This window comes from Neophocaena asiaeorientalis, unplaced genomic scaffold (assembly GCF_003031525.2).
Source record: "Neophocaena asiaeorientalis asiaeorientalis breed wild unplaced genomic scaffold, Neophocaena_asiaeorientalis_V1.1 scaffold177, whole genome shotgun sequence".
Classification (NCBI taxonomy): Eukaryota; Metazoa; Chordata; class Mammalia; order Artiodactyla; family Phocoenidae; genus Neophocaena; species Neophocaena asiaeorientalis.
This window is the reverse complement of record NW_020172779.1, coordinates 5,641,915-5,663,397: the sequence shown is the minus strand read 5'-3', so window position 1 is coordinate 5,663,397 and position 21,483 is coordinate 5,641,915. Positions and strand designations below refer to the sequence as shown.

The 21,483-nt window shown below is 41.8% G+C and overlaps 1 protein-coding gene across 3 annotated transcripts in view; it reads left to right on the top strand.

The window, feature by feature from the left end:
- Positions 1-21,483, top strand: part of SNTB1 (syntrophin beta 1) — a 217,179-nt gene that overhangs the window by 177,389 nt on the left and 18,307 nt on the right. For all 3 annotated transcript variants that reach the window (XM_024741010.1, XM_024741009.1, XM_024741011.1), the window contains exon 5: positions 4,701-4,840. In XM_024741010.1, the coding sequence (XP_024596778.1) occupies positions 4,701-4,840 (140 nt within the window). The remainder of the gene's footprint in view (positions 1-4,700; positions 4,841-21,483) is intronic.

The window sequence follows — 21,483 nt, the reverse complement described above, 5'->3', positions numbered from 1 at the left end:
TTGAATGTGGAGAGGCTGTTAGCAATAATTTAGTCTTACCCTATCCTTTGACAGATGAGGACATTAGAGCTCCAAAGGCAAATCATTCTTGCCCAAGGTCACTCAGATCTTTAATTTGATATTCTGAGTAGAAAGAGCTAATGTTTTTTAATTCCATAGACCTCTTTACTTATTGTTTGTTAATTTTTATCTATTTTAAATTTTATTTATTTATTTATTTATTGAGATATAACTGACATATAGCACTGTATAAGTTTAAGGTATGCGGCATAATGATTTGACTTACCATACATCATGGACTGATTATCACAATAAGTTTAGTGAACATCCACCATCTCATAAAGATACAAAATAAAAGAAAAAATATATTTTCCTTGTGATGAGAAGATTTGCTCTCTTAACAGCTTTCATATATAGCACACAGCAGTGTTAATTGTATTAATCATATTGTACATCATTAGTACTTATTTATTTTATAACTGCAAGTCTGTACCTTTTGACCATCTTCCTCCAATTCCCCCTACCCCATCCCCACCTCTGAACCGCAAATCTGATCTCTTTTTCTATGAGTTTGTTTGTTTGAAGTATAATTGACCTACAACACTGTATTAGTTCCAGGTGCACAACACAGTGATTCGATATTCCTACACATTGCAAAATGATCACCATGAGAAAAGCTAACATGTTTAAGACTTGCCTGTTTACTGTACTCAAGACATTTCTAAGTTCTTTATGTGTATTTATTCATTTAACCTTTACAACTCTAAGAGGCAACAGCATCATTCTTTTCTTTGCGAGTACCTACAGAAAGGGCACAGAAAAGGTTTTGGGTTTTTTTTTTTGTATTTTTCATTATCATATAACTTTAATTTTTTTTAACATCTTTATTGGCGTATAATTGCTTTACAATGGTATGTTAGTTTCTGCTTTGATAAAACCATCTCTTTGAAAGTAATCTGCAGATTCCAGGTATTTTAGAGGAAACGAGTTCAGCAGTTTTCAAACTGTATTTCAATGTTTGTTAGGAACCCCGCTCAGAGATGTGAGTTGTTGGAGGATAAAGCCGTAAAGTCTGGGACCCCAACCCGGCTGCAACCCTATACAAACTCTCTTTCAGTTGTTTCACATTTTGTTTTATAACTAGATGACTGTTGAGACCTGCCTCAAATTGAGGATTCAATGACTACTTCCCTCAATTCTTTTTTAAATTGAGATAAAATTGACATAGAACATTGTGTAAGTTTAAGGTGTACAACGTGTTGATTTCATACATTTATATCTACTTCCCTCAGTTTTCAACCTTGACTTCTTACCACTCTCTCTTAGATTCTGCTTGTCTTTTCATAAACCTTTTTCTCTCATGCTCTGCAGAGGTGACTGTGCGATATCCCCCTATGGGATTTAGCTCACTTCGGTTGCACATCAGAATAATTTCAAAATTGAATGTCTGTTTCCCTGCTTTTTCGCTTCACCTTCTTCATTAGAAACATGATCAGTTCTTGAGTCTCTGACCAATGCAGCATCTGATGACGGGAAGCTGGAGTGGAGATGAAAGTTGTCACATCCACTTCAGGAGTCACGTTTCAATAAAATGCAGACACATCCCCAGAACTGTTGCATAGACACTGGAGAATCTTTGGGTGCCAGGAAATTTGGACTTCTAACAGAAGTTGTCACCAAACTACAACCTAAATATTCAAGCCTGAAGAAAAGTGTCCTTGAAAGGCTTTACAGTGTGGAGCTCACGTGGCCCAAAGTATAGTTTTAAAAACCTGTTCTTCAACATGAATATTTTCTCCTTGGAAAGTCGGTGGTCCTCATGAGCAGACTTCTACCTTTGAGCATCCACATAGTATCAAAACGAACATTCTGTACACAAGGATGGTGGGGATTGCCCACTCTGAGTCTTCTCTCAGCAGAATTAACTTATCAATACAGAAGTCTTTAATAAGCCACAAAATGTTTTAGGGCTTTGGGATTATTCATACCTATATATGCCACTTAACATGTGGGTGAGTTTATGATTCCACCATTAGAAAGGTCTGCACTTTACTGATGGTATTTACTGTTGACATTGATTTTACAAACTTAATATTGTTTTTGAAGAATGATGCTTAGTTGTGTTCACATTTAAGTGACTGGTTCCAGTCAAAGTTAATGGATCAGATGTGACTAGGTAAGTAAGACAGGCGCTTTGGGAGGATTGTTTGTAGCTTCTCCAGTCCTATTTAATGAGCTGGAAAAGTAATTTACTAGGTTTAATGTAGAGGCTGGAAAAAATTCTAAACCCCCCAAACACTTTATGCCTTGAGACCATAGCTTATTCACCTTGTAGGGTCTGGTACATTGCCTTCTCTAACAATTCATTTTGATCTCTTGAAGATACTGTTGGAAAAAGCAATAAGCTAAAGCTCAATTTTTTTGTATGCATAAAATGCATAAAGGGGGAAATAAGCCAGGCAGTCATTCACATTCTAGTATAAATAGCTCTACAGGGGATTTCTTCATTCTAAAAAGTAAATGTTTATTTGGAATTGTTGGAAGGTGGGCATTCAAAAGTAAAGGTGATCATTGTGTAATGAATTCTTCCTGGGAGGAGAATGAGTTGAAATTGTCAGCACCAAAGATAATCGTGTCTTGCCTTATAGTTTTTCCCAGGGAAAGCAGGTAGTTATATTGTTGCTGTTTCCAAAGAATACCTTTTTTTGATAAGTTTAAAAATTGGTGAGCCTGCCACAATTTTCCCACCCTGAGTTTCACCATCTGCCAGGTACCAGGCTCAGCACATAACATGCACTGTCTCATTTAATCTCCTCTCCAGCATTATGAGGTCCATGCTACTCAACAGGCTCTAAATGATGTTTAATCTGCATTTTAGACATTTTAACTCAATCTTCACAACAACCCTCTGATATAGGTACTATTATTTCCCCATTTTACAGATATAAAAACTGAGATACAAAGAGAGTAATTGACTTGCCCAGGATCCCACGGTCTTGTGGGGATGTTGTAGCAAATTGTGGAGCTATGATTTATGTTCAGGCATTCTAGCTCCAGAATATACTGTTGTATATGTTATCAGTGAGGAAACAGAAGGACAGAGAATAACAACTTGCTCCAAGTTATGCAGGTCAGGCAGCCTATAAGCTACATAAACCTACAAAAGCTCAACCCTCATATCATCCTGCACACCTTCTCTTTGATCAGTCATTTGTAAAGCCACACACACTTGCTTCCACCTCAATACAGATCTCACTGTGGTGCTTAGAAAAAATAATGATAAGCATAGAAAGGGAAGAAATTGCTTTATCATTTGTTTAGCTTACCGTTTATTTATTTAGTTTACTGTTTCTTTTATTTCTGAATAAATTGGAGATGGTGGCTCATTATGAGAGAGCTGAATCATCACCGGATTAACTGCCAGTGTCGAAGGCAATCTTAACCTCGTCTACAGCAGTGTTTGTTATCTTTCATGACAATAAGAATCACCTGAAGATCTGGTAAAATGCAGATTCTGATTCAATAGGTCTGGGATGGACCTGAGATTCTGCATTTCTAGCAAGCTTCCAGGTGATGCTGATGCTACTGGAACATGATCTGTGCTTGGAGTACCAAGGCTAGAGCACTGAGCTTTTCCAAACTGATCAGAAGGATTTATCCCAGGGCCCAGAGTTCAAGTGGGAAGGAGGGCATTTTCATAGGTGGAAGAACACTTAGGGAGTCTGGTCAAATCAACACTGGGCAGAGGAGGGATGGCTCATGAGATAAGGTCTGAGCTACACACTCTCAGGATTGAAAGGAACTTTAAAGGTCATCTGGTCCAAACATCCAGCTGATGTTTGAATCCTCTTGTATCCCTGCCAGGTCATCTCAGCCCTTGAGTTAAAGAAGTATTCTCCATGAAAGGAAAAAACATTCAATTGAATGAAAGAATTTTAAGATGGTGCCTGAATCACAGAAACAGTCTAAGAGTGAAAGACTGGGGGAAGAGCTGTGACATCTCATGCCTGTGCAGACAGACATTTGCCTCCATGGTATAGTTTTGGAGCCTTTGGATATTTATTCAAAAGCTTTCAGACCTTACCATTTCATAATAAAAACAATGCCCTCTACCAGAGAACCAGCTGGGAGTGCTTATTCCCCTATGCATTTGCGTCCCACTATGAAATAGAGGTTTCAGTGCTGACTGGCAGGTGAGAAACAGTGACAGATGTTTGGCTGCTGGGCTACTTCTTGGCTGCACTGACTGTATATACCAGGGCCTTTGAGAAAACATATTTTCAAGGATCAAGAATCATGCAACCGGGGCTCCCCTGGTGGCGCAGTGGTTGGGAGTCCGCCTGCCGATGCAGGAGACACGGGTTCGTGCCCCGGTCCGGGAAGATCCCATATGCCGCGGAGCAGCTGGGCCCGTGAGCCATGGCCGCTGAACCTGCGCGTCCGGAGCCTGTGCTCCGCAGCGGGAGAGGCCGCAACAGAGGCCTGCGAACCACACACACACACACACACACACACACACACACACACACACACACAAAAAGAATCATGCAACCATGAATAATTTCTTCTCATTTTGATTTTTACAACCTGAACCAAAAGGCACTTGTATTGTTGAGTCTTCTGATTGGGGGGATGCCAACTTCTTTTCAGTTACTCTTTTCTCAGGCTGTTGCTTGATGGGTCTCTGCTTTCTGTTTCAGGTGCCCGGGGACAGCGAGAAACAGTGGAAGCCAGCCCTGGTTGTGCTGACTGAGAAGGACCTTCTAATTTATGACAACATGCCACGGAGGAAGGAAGCCTGGTTCAGCCCAGTGCACACGTACCCTCTTCTTGCCACCAGGTAGCCATGGTTTTGTGTCCGGGTATGATGTGTGGTCTGTTTGAAACTATTTAATCAATTACCGTTATTTCAGCATATTATGATATTACTGCTTCCTCTTGCAATAAGAGCTGAGAGTTCCTCCAGAATATAGCCACACGTTTTTAGCCTTTTATTGATAGATTATTATTTATGACCAAACACAGGGCAACACAAAGCCAGAGAACAAACTGCTTCTCCATCAGGAAGGAACAGTGCCATCTGTGATATGGTCCCAGCCTAGTCACCTTCCTGGGTCTCCATCCCATTCCCTCTGAGATGAACTATACCAGTGTGTTTACAGTCTTGACATTCAGGTAGAATTAAGAAAGGGACTTCACTTGGTGGCACAAAAAATGTCATGTGGGAATGTCCCATTGTGCTTTCTAAAGCTCACCCAGCGGAAGACCCCATAACAAGTTCTTCTGCAGTTGTGTGATGCTTCCCGTGGAGTGGGGCTGCCACGGTCCGTTTCTTAGCACCTTCAGTGCACACTTATTGTTCATGTGACATTATCCTAATACATCATATGCTTCCCCCCTTCTTTAAAGCCCTGTATCCTGGGCGTGAAAGCACATCAAACCAGTCTTGCCTTCACGCCTGGCTTCTGCTGCGAGCTCTTTCTGTATGTGCCTTATGATAATGGGTGCAGTTTTCACTACTCCTGTTACCTGTTTCTCTACCTAGTAGCTATGTGTGTTAACATAATGTTTGTGGCCCCCACTGGCATAGTGCCTGGTAATTTGGGGCCCTTAAATGTCTGTTGAATGAATTATTGAACAATGTGGGGCAAACTCTGGAAGGAGTTTGGTCCAGTGGATGTAGCATAGTGGACTGAGGTTTGGGGGCATCTGTTCTGAGCAAGAGGTAGAATCAAGATGGGTTCTCCGTTCTGAAGGGATTGAGATGCCTAACAGGTTACAGTCAAGGCTCAGGTGCAGGGAAGAAGATGAGACTCAGTAGCAGAGCAAAAGTACCATAAACTCAAAATGGCAATAGTGAATAGAGCTGAAACTCCCTAAAATCCCTCCTCCTTCCACTCATGGTTGGTTATGGAGAACAGCAGAAGTAACCTGAAAATGCCAGTTATTGGCCCCAGAGGTGAATACAGGAAGCCTTCCGGGGCTAGGAACCAGGCCTAGATCACTTAGATATTAATCAAATAAATAAAATGAAATAAAACAGTAATTTAATTTGAGTCTCCTAAGCCTCAGAAATTTCAGCAGGCTAGCTATTCAAGTACTACTGATGTTTATAATAAAACCTCAATGATCAGAATCCAAGCATCCTGAGATGTTCCTGCGAAGATTCAGGCTATGTCTTGGGGTTCATTCAAATTCAGCGTAATCCCCATCACTTTCTTTTTTCTTTTTTTGTGCGGTACGCGAGCCTCTCACTGCTGTGGCCTCTCCCGTTGCGGAGCACAGGCTCCGGACGCGCAGGCTCAGCGGCCATGGCTCACGGGCCCAGCCGCTCAGTGGTATGTGGGATCTAACCGGACCGGGGCACGAACCTGTGTCCCCTGCATCGGCAGGCTGACTCTCAACCACTGCGCCACCAGGGAGGCCCCCAGTCCCCTGCAGTTAATATCCATTTTCCTCATCCATGGGCACTGATGTTCAGATTCTGAGACATTTCTGTAATTGAAACCAAAGAAAGATTAGACCACAATCATGGTCTTCCAGTTACTGAGATCTCAGATAAACTGGACTCATGCCTCTTGGAACGGTTTTCAGGAAAAAAACGTTTAAAGAAGGTAATGTTTCTGGGTAATCCTCAGGCAACTTGAGAATAAAACTTAGCCTAACATGTAGCTTTTGCCTCACCGTTTCTCAGCATTCTGACCTAGTGGAGGCTACTGTTTCATTCCTGCGTGCATGCACTTATTCATTCAGGATTTTAAATATTTAGTTCCTCAATCACACTGGCCACATTTCTAGGACTCAGCTGTTGGGGCTAATGGCTGCCATTTTGGACAGCACAGATCTACAACATTTCCATCATCACAGGAAGCTCTGTGCACAGCACTGCCCTAGAGCATACGTGACTTCCTCAGAATTTGTCCCAATTCGGGCAAGTGACTGGACTTGCCCGTTCCACAGCAGTCAGTCAAAGCTCAGGCTGCCTGATGGGATTTCATCCTACAGGCTTTTCAGGCTGTCGGCGCAAGCAGGGCACCTGTGGCTCAGGGCACTCACTGAAGAAAATCATAGATATGAACCCATAAAAAAGCAAAGCCCCCAGAAGGCGAGATGGGTGCACAGACACAGTAAAGGGTATCTGAGTAGGCTTGGGTGGGGCGCCTGTCATAGGCTCATGAGCCATAGGGATGTCAGGTCTGGATTATGAGCAAAACACATGAATAGCCTAAAACCATAAGCCTGCATCCAATATGGAAATAGGAAATGGAAACCCCATTCAGTGCAAACTGCTCATTTAGAACAGAAGATGCAACATTTTAAAAAATCAGTGTCTGCCACCTAAATATAAAGGAGATGTAGCGGGGATACTTGACTTCTCATCTCGCTACCCCTCTCCCAAATTACTAACCTCTGCACTGCAAAATAATTCATTATGATGTGCGTATGTTAGCCATAGGAGCAATGATAAAATTAGGCCCATAATCATGACCCTGATCTTAAGCTGGAAGCCTGTGAGGCAGAGGTGAGATGTTAAGGCAGTGCTGGCAGTCCATTCTTACTTCAGCCCCTTGAGCTAGTAGGTAAGGAGCTGTCTGTCCTTGAGCAGCACGCTGGAGATGCAGGAGCTGAACTTCCCATCCTAGTTTTGCTCCCGCGAAAACAGTCTTACCCCGCCTGATCACTTCACCTCCCTCTTCTGAGTCCTCATCTGTTAATGCACTAGGCAGAATGCTGCCCTCTGCCAAACCCAGGGAGAGATGTGCTTTGGGGAAATGGGTTTTTCACTGACCTTTTGGCTTGTTCATCAGCTACCGTGGTTTGCACACATTGGTCATGGTCAGCTCCCCTCCTCGACCCTGTGGATGTGTCTAGAAAAAGACTTTTGGCAAACAAAGAGCGAGGAAAACGACCCATCCCTTCCCCTGTGTAATCACGCGGGGGAGATGTAGCCCTTTTGTAGCTCCAGGCTGTGAAGCAGTGTTCATCTCAGCTGAGGACTGAAACTCTTGTGTCCTTGCAGGTAAAGCTGGTTCTCTGAGGTGGGAGGCTGGGCTGAGGATGGTTTAGAGAAACCACCGTTAGAAGCGGTAGAAGTCCAAGGAAACTCTGGATCATTGCATTATAGAAGCTACCCCAGTACTTCCAGTGGCTTCTTCCCCGACCGCATATTGAAGTTCATCAGGTGACTCTTTCATTTACTTTCCATGTGTTCCAGGCAGTCACATGTGGCACTGTGCCCTTGATATATGAGCATTTGGGCACATAGCCTGTCTAGTAGCGTTATTTGTCTTCGAGGGCATTTCTCTAAGGAAGGGGAGTCATGTCTTTTTAATATTTCTTTTGAAAACCTTTTATTGAGGTAAAATTTATAAACAGTACTGTACATGAATCTTAAATGTATGGTTCAATTAATTTTTATTTGTGGATACAGAGCCACGTCTTCTAAAATTTTATTATAGGTTAGGGTGTCTACTAATGAATCATCCTGGGTAACGTTATCACAAAGGCCATGGTAGTACCATTTGCAAATAGCTAGACCCAGCTGGTAATAAGCCAGTGGCTGACCTTTGTGGAGGGAGCATAGATCAACGCCAAGGGCTTTACATGGATTCTATCTGAGTTTGCAAAACTTATCCAATTTAAGATTCACCTGGCTGTTTATTAAGGATTCTGGTCCCAAGGCCCTGCCTTGGAGATTCTGGCTGAGCAGGCCAGGGTTAGGAGTCAGGAGTCTGTTTTGTTGTTGTTGTTGTTGAAGAAAGCAGCTCCTTTTTAAAAAAAGTTATTTATTTTATTTTTGGCAGCGTTGGGTCTTCACTGTTGCTTGCAGGCTTTCTCTAGTTGCGGCGAGCAGGGGCTACTCTTCATTGCAGTGCACGGGCTTCTCATTGCAGTGGCTTCTCTTGTTGCGGAGCACGGGCTTCAGCAGTTGTGGCTCTCGGGCCCTAGAGCATAGGCTCAGTAGTTGTGGTACACGGGCTTAGTTGCTCCACGGCATGTGGGACCTTCCTGGACCAGGGCTCGAACCCATGTCTCCTGCATTGGCAGGGGGACCTTCCTGGACCAGGGCTCGAACCCATGTCTCCTGCATTGGCAGGCGGATTCTTAACCACTGCGCCACCAGGGAAGCCCAGGAGTGTGTGTTTTTAACAAGCATCAAGCACATGTAGTCCTCAGGGATACCACATTTAACCCTCACAACCCTACAAGGTTTAAGTTTTATTCCAATTTCACAAAGAAGTAAGCTGAGGAACTAAGAGGTTAAGTAACTTACCCACAGTCATACAGCTGGTGAGAATCAGACCTGAGATTCTGCTTCTGAACCCACCTTCTTTACCACCATTCTCTGCAGCGTCCCAGGAGCATGTTTCTTATTCCCTGAAGTTTTGGTGGCTCTTTGAATCTGCTCAGAGCTTTCCTTAGCTCTCCTAACAACTTATTCATGAATAGATGGCCACTCAGATCCCCCAACAGAGTGAGGATGGAGCTGGGGATGCTCTCAGAGACCTGGAGTTTCTACCCAGGACTTAGCCCAAGGGTTCTCAAAGTAGGGTCCCGGACTGCAAATTCTCCATCCCACTTCAGACCAATTAAATCAGAAACTTCAGAAGTGGAGCCCAGCCCATCTGTGAGTAAACAAGCCCTCCAGGTGTTTCTGATGCAGGCTAATAAGAACCACTGGTTTAGAAGATTCCTGGAAGGCTCTGCTGCCTTCCTGGTAGGAAGGAAATGCCATAGCAAGGACTGGGTTCTTTCTCCTCTGCGGTTCTTCGGAAGCACTGTTTTGCCTCAAGCTGTGATGACCAATGATGAATTAGTTCAAAGGGTGTCCTGGATCCAGGTGCTCACAGCTCCTAGAATGTACAGTATGGCTGCCCTGCTTTTTCATCTTATAGGCGTTTTCCATGGGTCCTTTGCCCTCTACCTCAGCTTCCTTTGAATTACTGTGCAGTGCCCCACTGCATGGATCCTCCAGTGCACAGGATGTCACTGCACAGTGATGACTTAAGTACAGCCTTATTTAGCATGATGCCTGGCACACAGCAGGACGGGGCAGCTGTCAGTCCTCTTCTCTTTGCTTAGCGGTGCTGGGAAGCATTGTTCGGAATGTTAGAGACAGTCTTGCATGAGAGAAACTGGCTGGGAGTGTCACCAGTAGGAAACAGGTTTCTTCTATGATTGAATTATCCCTCAGACAGTACAACATGGCTCCAAATCCCAGCTACTTACCAGCTTTGGAAACTTGGGCAAATCATACCATCTCTTTTTGCCTCATATCCCATATTTGTAATATGTGGATAATATTTGTACCTGCCTGACAAGGTTGTTATAAGGATTACATTAGGGGCTTCCCTGGGGGCGCCGTGGTTAAGAATCTGCCTGCCCATGCAGGGAACACGGGTTCGAGCCCTAGTCTGGGAAGAGCCCACATGTCGTGGAGCAACTAAGCCCATGCGCCACAACCACTGAGCCTGCGCTCTAGAGCCCGTGAGCCACAACTAAGGAGCCAGCATGCCACAACTGAAGCCCACGTGCCTAGAGCCTGTGCTCCGCAACAAGAGAAGCCACCGCAATGAGAAGCCCGCACACCACAACGAAGAGTAGCCCCACCCTCGCTGCAACTAGGGAAAGCCTGCGTGCAGCAATGAAAACCCAATGCAGCCAAAAATAAATTAATTTAAAAAAAGAGGATCACATTAGACCGTGTAACGTGCATATGATGATGGTAAATGCTAAATAAATTTAGTTATTTTTACTCTTATCTCCTTAAAAAATAAAAGAACAACAACTTTATTTAATGGTAGAGAGGAAAGATCACAGTATTGGATTTGGCAGACTTGGGTTCACACTCCAGTTTTGCCCAGTTAAGCCCAAGTTTACAGGCTGTATGATCTTGAGCAAATCACTTCTCCTCTCTGAGCCTCATTTTCCTTGTCTGAAAACATTTTCCTTGTCTGAAAAATGTCTACTGCAGAGTGATTATGAAAGTTAAAATATGATGACTGTATTAGCTGGTGCTGCCACAACAAAATACCATAGACTGGGTGGCTTAAGCAACAGATAATTATTTTCTTACAATTCTGGTGGCTGGAAGTCTAAGGTCAGGGTCCAAGCATGGTTGGTTTCTGGTGAGAGCTCTCTTCTTGATTTGGTAGATGGCTGCCACCTTGCTACATGCTCACATGACTTCTTTGCATGCATGAGGAGAGAGAGAGAAAACTTGAGCTCTCCAGGGCCTCTTCTTACAAGGACACTAATCCCATCAGAGCGTGGCCCCATCATTAAGATCTCATTTAACCTTAATGACCTTGGTTCTATCTCTAAATATCGTCACATTGAAGAGTAGGGCTTCATCGTATGAATTGATAGGGTAGGGGTGGAGCAGAATTCAGTCCATTGCACTGACTTAACTACAGCCTTATTTAGCACGATGCCTGGCACATAGCAGGACTGCGCAGCTGTCAGGCCTCTCCCCTTCATCTTAGCAGTTCTGGAAAGCATTGCTCAGGAGGTCAGAGAGAGACAGTCTTTTCTTTTGCACAGAAAGAACTGGCTGGGACTGTAGCCGGTAGGAAACAGTTTTCTTCTAAAATCAAGTTATCCCTCAGCTCAGACAGTTCATAGTTGATTTGTTTTGAGGTTTTTTGGGGGGGCCCAGGCACATCTAATTTATATTTTTCTGGAAGATGAAAATTTGATTGTATTTCAAGGCAGAGGCCCTAGAAATGCTCACAATATGTTCTTGGTGCCAGCCTCCATGCAGAGAAGTTACAGGCAGTCACTTTTTCCACTGACAAAATTCCATGGTGCCTCTGTACATTGATGGCACAGTTCATAGCAGTGTGCTCAGGAAGTTTGCAAACATGTTGTAATTTTAGTTGTTCTCATCCTTCAGCTTTTTATGCATCCCCGGGAAAACATTTTTTGCTTAGCTAAAAGCTTATTTGATGTTGCTGAACATTAAAAATAAAGAAAGGTATTCTTGCCCATAAGGAGTAAGCGTGTTGGTTTTTTGTCACTGTCGTCACAAATGGCAAGTGAGATAGGTCTACAGAGAGCGAGGAGTAAGGTTGCATTTCTGGAATTCTAGAAGTTTAACCCAGAAATTCTGCCCACCCAGTCCCAGTGGTTGGTGAAAAATTCAGAAGCACAGAGCTTGTAAAAAGAATGACGCTGCTCTGAGCCCAGTTCCCTGACCTGTGGGTTTGAAGTAGCTCAAAAAAAGGAACAGACGGAGATGCACTCCTCTACTTTGATATCACTTGGGAACCAGAGACATGGAACATTTGGGGGAATCTTTGGTGCCTCAGGAACTAACCTGTTTCTAAGCGCTAAAAGTAGCTGCTGCCTCAGGCCAGCCTCAGACATTTTAAGAATGCTTTCCACTGGAAAAGGCTGGCCAATTGCATTTGTCAAACATTAAATTATAATCAGCCCATGGTTTTCACGCTAAGCCTAGGAGCCGCCCTCACTCTTACAGAATGTGGGCGTATTCCATGGGCATTCCCTAGGGTAGCATGAAAGGATCTACATGCCCAAGAATCTGCACTCCGTCAAACTGAAAAGTGGGGGGTTTGCCTACACACCCATCCATTCCATTTGTTCCCATATACCTAGTACACATATTAACTGTCAGCCTCCTGCCCTCCTTCTTACCAATCCAGGAGTTCTTCAGAGGTGGTGAGTGGGAGATTAGCAGAGTGAGGAGATTCATGGACTTTGGAATCAGACAAACCAGGAGTCAAATTCTGAGACCTCTACTTGCAAAGTGATTGGGGCAAAATATCAATCTCTCTTGAAAACAAGTCCCCTCATCTATATGAAGGAGGTAATGGTACCTTCTGCTTCACATAGTTATTAACAGGACCGACTGAGACAGTGTATGTAAACGGTTAGCAGATTACTGAGATATAATAAGTGATTGATAAATGCTAGCAACTGTTATTATTGGGGAAAATATTAATAATTGGCATTAATGTATGAATGACTGAGAAGTAATTGGACCTATTTGATCCTACCTGTGATACTGTATTTATCAGGGACTTGTAGTGTCTTAAACCAAAGTCATTGTGATGTAAGGATTGGGTTAATTAACAGTTGTGGGTTTGTTTATAGGGAGAGGGAAGTGTGAGATGGAAATAGGGAACCTGGAACCCCTTACCTCACGTCACAAAGTTAGTTCTGAATGCTGCCTGTAACAGCATTGCAGGTAGGTGGCTTAATTGATGGCTTCATCCTTGGAGAAGGAATTTCAGTTCAATTTAAGAAACTTTTAACAGGCTCCTGTTAGGCGCCAACATGGTACTAGAGGCTGACAGTAGGGGAATTAAAAAAAAAATGTGAGAGATAAAAGCCAAATGTTGTAAGAGCTAATTGTTCAGTTGATGCACTCATGGCTTTATTTTCTCAGTAAACCAGGGCTGATTTTAATTGTCATTACCTTACATGGAGAAGTTCTTGAAGGTCTTTCAATAATATGTATTCTATACCCATTGTGATATACGTTGACGTAATTAAAGCATAGATGGGATAGAAGAATATGTAAAGATAATCAGACAATTCAAAGACTATATCTAAAAATCAGAGTTCTAAAATTGCTAAATAATTAAAAGGCTATTAACTTGAAAGGAAAAACTTACCAAGACATTGGATGATCACGATGTGACAGCATCCATCAGACTGGGAGTCTTGTTTATCCCTGGAGAAGGGAAGTACATGGATGAGTTAAGCCCACAGATGACCTGAGGTCTTCATTATACTCTCTCACTTTAATTTCCCTCCCACCTAAAGTTGACCAGGTGGAGTTTGGCCCCTTTTCCTGGTATGATGGAAAGAGTCTTGTGGACCTGGGCTCAAATGCTGGACACTCAATATGTGGTCCTGGGCAGCTACTTTACCACAGAGAACCATGGATTCCTGTTTGGAAAATGGAGCTCATAATACACTGTCAAGAGTCATTGTGGAGGATAGACGAGATAGTTTATCAGTGCAACTTTTCACATCTACTTTCCTCCCTCTTTATAACTGCTGGAAGCTGGCTCTGAATGATTGTGAGGCCATGGGGAATGTGTGGAGGATGATCACGTGTCTCTGGAAATGCACCTGGGTAATAATACCGTAACTCGTCAAAACTGGGCTCCAATCTGTTTTGCTGCTCATTCTCCTACGTTCAGTGGGTCTTGGCTTACACTCAGTATCCCGCAATGATATCAACTTTCTGAGAGATGGGACCTTGCCTAAGTCTTTTACCACCATATTCAGATGAAAGAAGTGTAGAAGGTAGAAATGAAGTAAGTGTTCAGTTATTCTTGGCCGAGGGACAGCACGCTTGTTCTTGGGCAGCCCTTCCTGTCTGATAGTTTGGGGTTTATTAGAGATTATTTCCCCTCACTTCTTTCCTGAAGAGTCTGTTGACTGCTGAGCCCCATTAGGGGTGACCAGTTGATGAAAGTATTCAAAAGGAGCACCAGAACCACTGAAGGGTTCTAACCGGCTGCTTTTCCTTCCTTCCTCCCTCCCTCCCTCCCTCCCTTCCTTCCATCCTCCCTTTCTTTCTCTCTCTTTCTTTCCTTCTTCTTCCTTCCTTCCTTTCTTTCTTTTCTTTACTTATTTTTGTGTGTCTTGCATTGTGGTATGCAGGGAGATGCTAATTACAGCAATTAAGTAAAATGAGGATGTAATATTGCTTAGCAACCCAGTTACCTAATCTGTAATTTTACTAATTTGGCTGAATCTGTGTGCTGCAACTGTTTTTGTTTTAATTAAGGATATTAATAATAATGTTTTTTTATGTAACATTTTATGTGAACACCTATCCAGAATTAAATTAGTGCATAAGCATCCCTTGTGAGATAGATTTTTTTGTTTCTGTTTATCTCAAAACCAGTCAGACAAAAGGGGCATATCTGAGGATCAAGAAACAATATGCAGCCTTATGTCATACCTCAGTTATTGATAGAGAAACAGGTGGCCTGGCCTCCCACAGTAATGAGTATTTCTACTGCCTTGTTCCCCCAAATCTTGGACAAAGAATTTGACTTGAAAGTGGGCTTATCACACAGCCCTTCTGAGCCTCATGGAATCCACCACTTTGGGAATTGGAAGTAATTTTAAAATGTTTCGCCCTTTCTTTTTATCTTATAGAAAGATAAATGGGTTAGGGACCTAATTATATATAATTCTTTAAATGTACACTGGATTCATGCTAGCCATGAATGTAAAATCTTAATGACTTTCATTTTTTTGATAAGATGATTACCTTCTACTCCCAGACCAAAAAAACCCCCAAAACACTCAGACTCCCTAAGCAACCAAGCTACTACTGAAAACACCAGTTGCTAAAGATGGATTTGAAAGAAGAAACAGGAAATGGATGTTAGAGTAATCTCATAGAACATCCAATCCGAGATACCTTTCAAGATCACTTTTTTTTAAGGACTGAATTAATTTGGAAATTAGCATTTTAGTGGATGCAAACCAAATTCTTTGGATTTAGCCGTAACTACTGTTTGGTGTGGTTGAGGGATGGAGGGTGGGAGAGAAGTCAATATCTCATAGCAGTAATTAATCACAAACTTCTTGGAAAGGAGTCCTCTTTGTAGTCTAGCTGTTCATATAGTCATTCACTTAAAAAATATTTACTGAGCACCTGCCATGTGCTTGAGTTGTTCTAGGTGCTAAGCATACAGCAGGGGATAATCAAATAAATAGTCCTGCACAGATCAAAGTAATTATAATAATGACTATTACTATATATTCTGTGCCAGGTGCTGTTCCATACAGTATTCCTGTAACTCATTTCATCCTGACATGTTGCTAACCCCAGTTTCCATTTGATGGACCCAAGCCATGAAGAGTTTAAGAAACTTGTCAAGGTCATACCATTGGCAAAGAGCCATTGGGGTATCTGCCTCTCTGCTATGTCCCCTCCTACCTATGGCTTTATTCTCTTGCCCCACTCCCTCATGTTATATGGTCCTATTCACTTGTTCAGTTATCTACACTCCTTGCTAACAGGGAGTGTAAAATCTTGCTAGAGTTTGTGGCTTTGCTTCCAGCCATGGAAATGTGTATCTGAATTTTGTACTGGAACAAAACATGTCCTTCGGCTTCTCAAGCAGTTTCAGATAAAACTTAGAAATGCGGTGTGAGACCAGAGGGCAGACAGCAAAAGCAAGAACTACAGTCCTGCAGCCTGTGGAACAAAAACCACATTCACAGAAAGACAGACAAGATGAAAAGGCAGAGGGCTGTGTACCAGATGAAGAAACAAGGTAAAACCCCAGAAAAACAACTAAATGAAATGGAGATAGGCAATCTTCCAGAAAAAGAATTCAGAATAATGATACTGAAGATGATCCAGGACCTCAGAAAAACAATGGAGGCAAAGATCAAGAAGATGCAAGAAATGTTTAACAAAGACCTAGAAGAATTAAAGAACAAACAGAGATGAACAATACAATAACTGAAATGAAAAATACACTAGAAGGAATCAATAGCAGAATAACTGAGGCAGAAGAGCGGATAAGTGACCTGGAAGACAGAATGGTGGAATTCACTGCTGTGGAACAGAATAAAGAAAAAAGAATGAAGAGAAATGAAGACAGCCTAAGAGACCTCTGGGACAACATTAAACGCACCAACATTCGTATTATAGGGGTCGCAGAAGGAGAAAAGAGAGAGAGAAAGGACCAGAGAAAATATTTGAAGAGATTATAGTTGAAAACTTCCCTAACATGGGAAAGGAGATAGCCACCCAAGTCCAGGAAGCGCATAGAGTCCCATACAGAATAAACCCAAGGAGAAACACGCCAAGACACATTGTAATCAAATTGGCAAAAATTAAAGACAAAGAAAAATTATTGAAAGCAGAAAGGGAAAAATGACAAATAACATATAAGGGAACTCCCTTAAGGTTAACAGCTCATTTCTCAGCAGAAACTCTACAAGTCAGAAGGGAGTGGCATGATATACTTAAAGTGATGAAATGGAAGAACCTACAACCAAGATTACTCTACCCGGCAAGGATCTCATTCAGATTCGATGGAGAAATCAAAAGCTTTACAGACAAGCAAAAGCTAAGAGAATTCAGCACCATCAAACCAGCTCTACAACAAGTGCTAAAGGAACTTCTCTAAGTGGGAAACACAAGAGAAGAAAAGGATCTACAAAAACAAACACCCCCAAATCAAGAAAATGGTAATAGGAACATACATATCAATAATTACCTTAATTGTGAATGGATTTCAGAGCAGAAATAAATGAAATAGAAACAAAGAAAACAATAGCAAAGATCAATAAAACTAAAAGCTGGTTCTTTGAGAATATAAACAAAATTGATAAAACCATTAGACAGACTCATCAAGAAAGAGAGAGAGGACTCAAATCAATAAAATTAGAAATGAAAAAGGAGAAGTTACAACAGACACCACAGAAATACAAAGCATCCTAAGAGACTACTACAAGCAAGTCTATGCCAATAAAATGGACAACCTGAACGAAATGACAAATTCTTAGAAAGGTATAACCTTCCAAGACTGAACCAGAAAGAAATAGAAAATATGAACAGACCTTGCATCCCAGTGTTCACTGCAGCACTATTTACAGTAGCCAGGTCATGGAAGCAACCTAAATGCCCATCAACAAATGGGTAAAGAAGATGTGGTACATATATACAATGGAATATTACTCAGCCATAAAAAGGAACAAAATTGGGTCATTTGTAGAGACGTGGATGGATCTAGAGACTGTCATACTGAGTGAAGTAAGTCAGAAAGAGAAAAACAAATATCGTATGTTAACACATATATGTGGAACCTAGAAAAATGGTACGGATTATTCGGTTTGCAGAGCAGAAATTGAGACACAGATGTAGAGAACAAATGTATGAGCACCAAGGGGGGAAAGCCACGGGGGGGTGAGGGGGGGTGGTTTGATGAATTGGGCAATTGGGATTGACATGTATACACTGATGTGTATAAAATGGATGACTAATAAGAATAAATAAATAAACATTAAAAAAAAAAAGGAAATTGGGTGTGAATTGCACCTTGAAACCCTGTCCCTGGGCGCCAGTATTTTTTCTAGCTGGGTAAGAAAGTTATCTTCTCTAGGGAGACAGCATTTCCTTGGTTTCTTTAGTGTAGTCCCCACTGCAGATAAGAGACAGATGGTCGTATTTTTAAGGATACACTTGCTTAAAAATGTAAACTAATTGCAAGATAAATAATAGCTGTTTCAGAGTCCCCTGCCCCCCACCCCACCGAGACTGCAGATCAGGAAAGATCTTTGGCAAGAATCTTGAGAGGAATGTAAAAAGGCTGTTCCCAGCAGGATGGGAAAAACTCAGGCAGACAGATTCTGTCCTTAGCCCTACCCTTTCAAAAGTCCAAATGATGACTTTTAAAATCTTACCATCCAGCTGACATTTACTTGGTACATTGTATCCAGAATCTGACTACTGTAATGTGTTCTCAAATGCAGTCTGCAAATGAAGAGCCCAGTAGGAGCTTTTCACTGGCCCCAAATTTCAAAGGATTTCAAAATAGGTCAATTGTGTATGAGTGTGTTTGTGTGTGTGTGTACTTCTCTTTGTAAAATTGAGCTCACATTTCAAAAACTTTTGCACTGATGCTGTTACTCAGCCAACATGTATTGGACACTGACTATGAATCAGGTAAGATACTACACACTGAGGAATCAATGAGAGATGGGACAAGGCTCCCACCTTGAAGGACATTAGGGGAGATGACGTGGTGATCTTAAGCAGTGGGGTAAATGAATTGATAATGATGTGTGGCGTCCAGAGGAGGGACGCCTACCTTGAGGAGATCCCTGCTATGCTTGGTCTCGAGCACCAGCCGATCACTGTGCTGTCAACAGCAAGTCTGCTTCCCCCGACATCTTCCTACCCAGGAGCTGTCATTGACACACGAGCAACAAACCTTACATACAGAGAGGGCACCCAAGGACTCCTGCTGGCTGCCAGCCTAGGCAGTCTGAGCCTTGCTGGAAATGTCGCTACCTCACCTTAGATCCCAAGAAGCAAATCATCTTCTCCAAGTGTGGTTCTCCCAAGATGGCCCAAAGTCCAGGGACGGCTTTGATCTAACCATAGACTCTCAAGGTGAGAACTCTACCATCCCTGGGGAGTCGCTGACCAGCCTATGCTTGAACACTTCCACAGATACTGCAGACCTGTATGCTTGCCCCCTTCCTCCTTCCCATTCCTCACACGGTCTCTCATCGCCAAATTACGTTCTGAGTGATTTCTGGTGCTCAGTTGAAAGGATGGAAGAAGAGGCTTGAACAGAGCAAGAAGCTCGTCGAAGGCCCCCCAGTGCACCCCTGAATCCAAAAGGATCGTGTAACTTCAACTGGCAGGTCTCAGCAGCCCTTGTGTTCAACTGGCAGGTCTCAGCAGCCCTCGTGACTCACTTGCTGGAGGCCAGTAGGTTCATGTAAGGGATTCATGAGGCCATGAGTGTAGGTTTCATCCCACATGGATCGGTTAACTTCATTCTGAGAAAGGCTATTCCACAGCCACAGGCTGCGGGTGTCAGGTGATAGGAGCTAGACATGGACAATTTAGACTAACGCAGACACAAACCAATGCAAGAGGACACAGATGAGTTCATCTAGTATTCCAGCCCTGAACTGCCGCTAACATTAAACAAACAAAACACGTATTCCACACTGAGTCAGAATGCATTATGTTTTTCAGTGCAATGGAAGTCCTGGTTCTAGAAATTAAGGCGAAATATTTGGTTTCATTTTAGTCCCATAGCCTTGTAAAGCTAATCTTTACCTTGTGCAGTATATGTTGCTTAGAGAAAAATTTAAGAATTAAAAAAATAAAGTAGAAATAAAATCAAGCATGAAATTGCTTGACAGTTTAATGGATTTGTTTCTAAGCTTTTATTTTACAGAGTTCAGTTGCATATTTGGAGCCTTTCAGTGAGTACAGGTGCACTTCTCCGCATTCACATATGTGTTTCTAAAATAATTTGTTGGGACTGTGTAGTACCCCATCCAGAAGATGTGTACCCAAGTGCATTGTGTGGATATCTGATGTAGTTCATTTGATTTTCATCTAGAAAAAGTATCCTTTTGTTACCAGTATGCACACTAGGTAGCAGAAAAGACAATTTGCTCTGTCTCACAGTTTACATACAGTACTGTACGTTTCATTAACCAATATTGGTATATTCAAAAGAACACATAATTCAGCATGTTCTTCAGATTGCAAATCAACTTGTTCTTTGACACAAATGTTAGATAATTCACACTTGGGTAGTTGAAAAATCCAGTTTGCCTCTTCCCTTTTCTTCTTCAGTGAGAATTTGGTGATGAAACAAATAACAAAGTACACCAACAGTCCTGCCCACAAAGGGCTTTTTTTTTTAAATCATTATTTCCTGTAACACGGTGAATTTCCCCATCAAGGACTCCCTGTGCCTGGTATTGGTCAGCTAGATACAGGGCTTGCTCATATCTTGTTACACTCTGTTAGTAATTTCATTCCCTTATATCCAGACTTACCAAATGCAAAATTCCTAACAAATTGCATTTTCCAGTTATTATTGGCTTTAATTTTATAGTCTCTCTAGAGAAAAAGAAATGTTGGTAAGAAATTCACAAACATGTAACATTCTTCAGAGGGTGGTGTAACTTCTTTTTTGCTTCACTTGTGCCTCTGTGTTACATTTACACTATCCCTGGACTGTGACAAAGTTGATGTCCTCTGGGTGGAAATTTAGTGGATAGAAAGTGAGAACGTGAACAGGGAAGGCATCAGGAAAATAATTTTTATTGAATGCTTACTATGATGCACTAAATACTGGATCAAGTCCTTTATATATTTTCTTTTTGTGTGTGTGTATAAACATGACATTTAATGCATTTAACATTTATGTACCCTTAGGAACATAAAGAATCAGGTTTGTTTGTTTTTTCTTTCCTTAAAAAAAAGTAATTTTAACTAAAAAAAAAAAAAAGTACCCAGTTAAAAGCAAATAAGAGTAGAAAAAGGTATATAAGGAGAAGTCAAATTTTCTACTTCAGATCTGTTTCCCAGGGCAACCACTATTAGTATTTTCTTATATGTTCTTACATAAATATTTTATAAACACACAAAAGCATATATAAATATGTAAGTGTGTGTATTACTCCTTCCCCACCTTCTTTATTTAAACAAATGGGAGCCTGGTCTATTCACTTTTGTTTACTATAGATGTTTCATTTCTGTAAACATCAATACAGCCCATTCTTTCCACAAGCATATATATTATAACTGAGTGTATATACTATGAGTATATATATATGATGATATTTAACCAGGTATTCCTAGTCTTTTGCTTTTATAAACAACGTGGCATTGAAAATCCTTGAATATACATACATTCCTTCACATACTTTTTAATTTATGTAGAAGCTGCCCCAATGTATACCCCAAATCTGTTACCAAACTTTTTGACCTCTTCA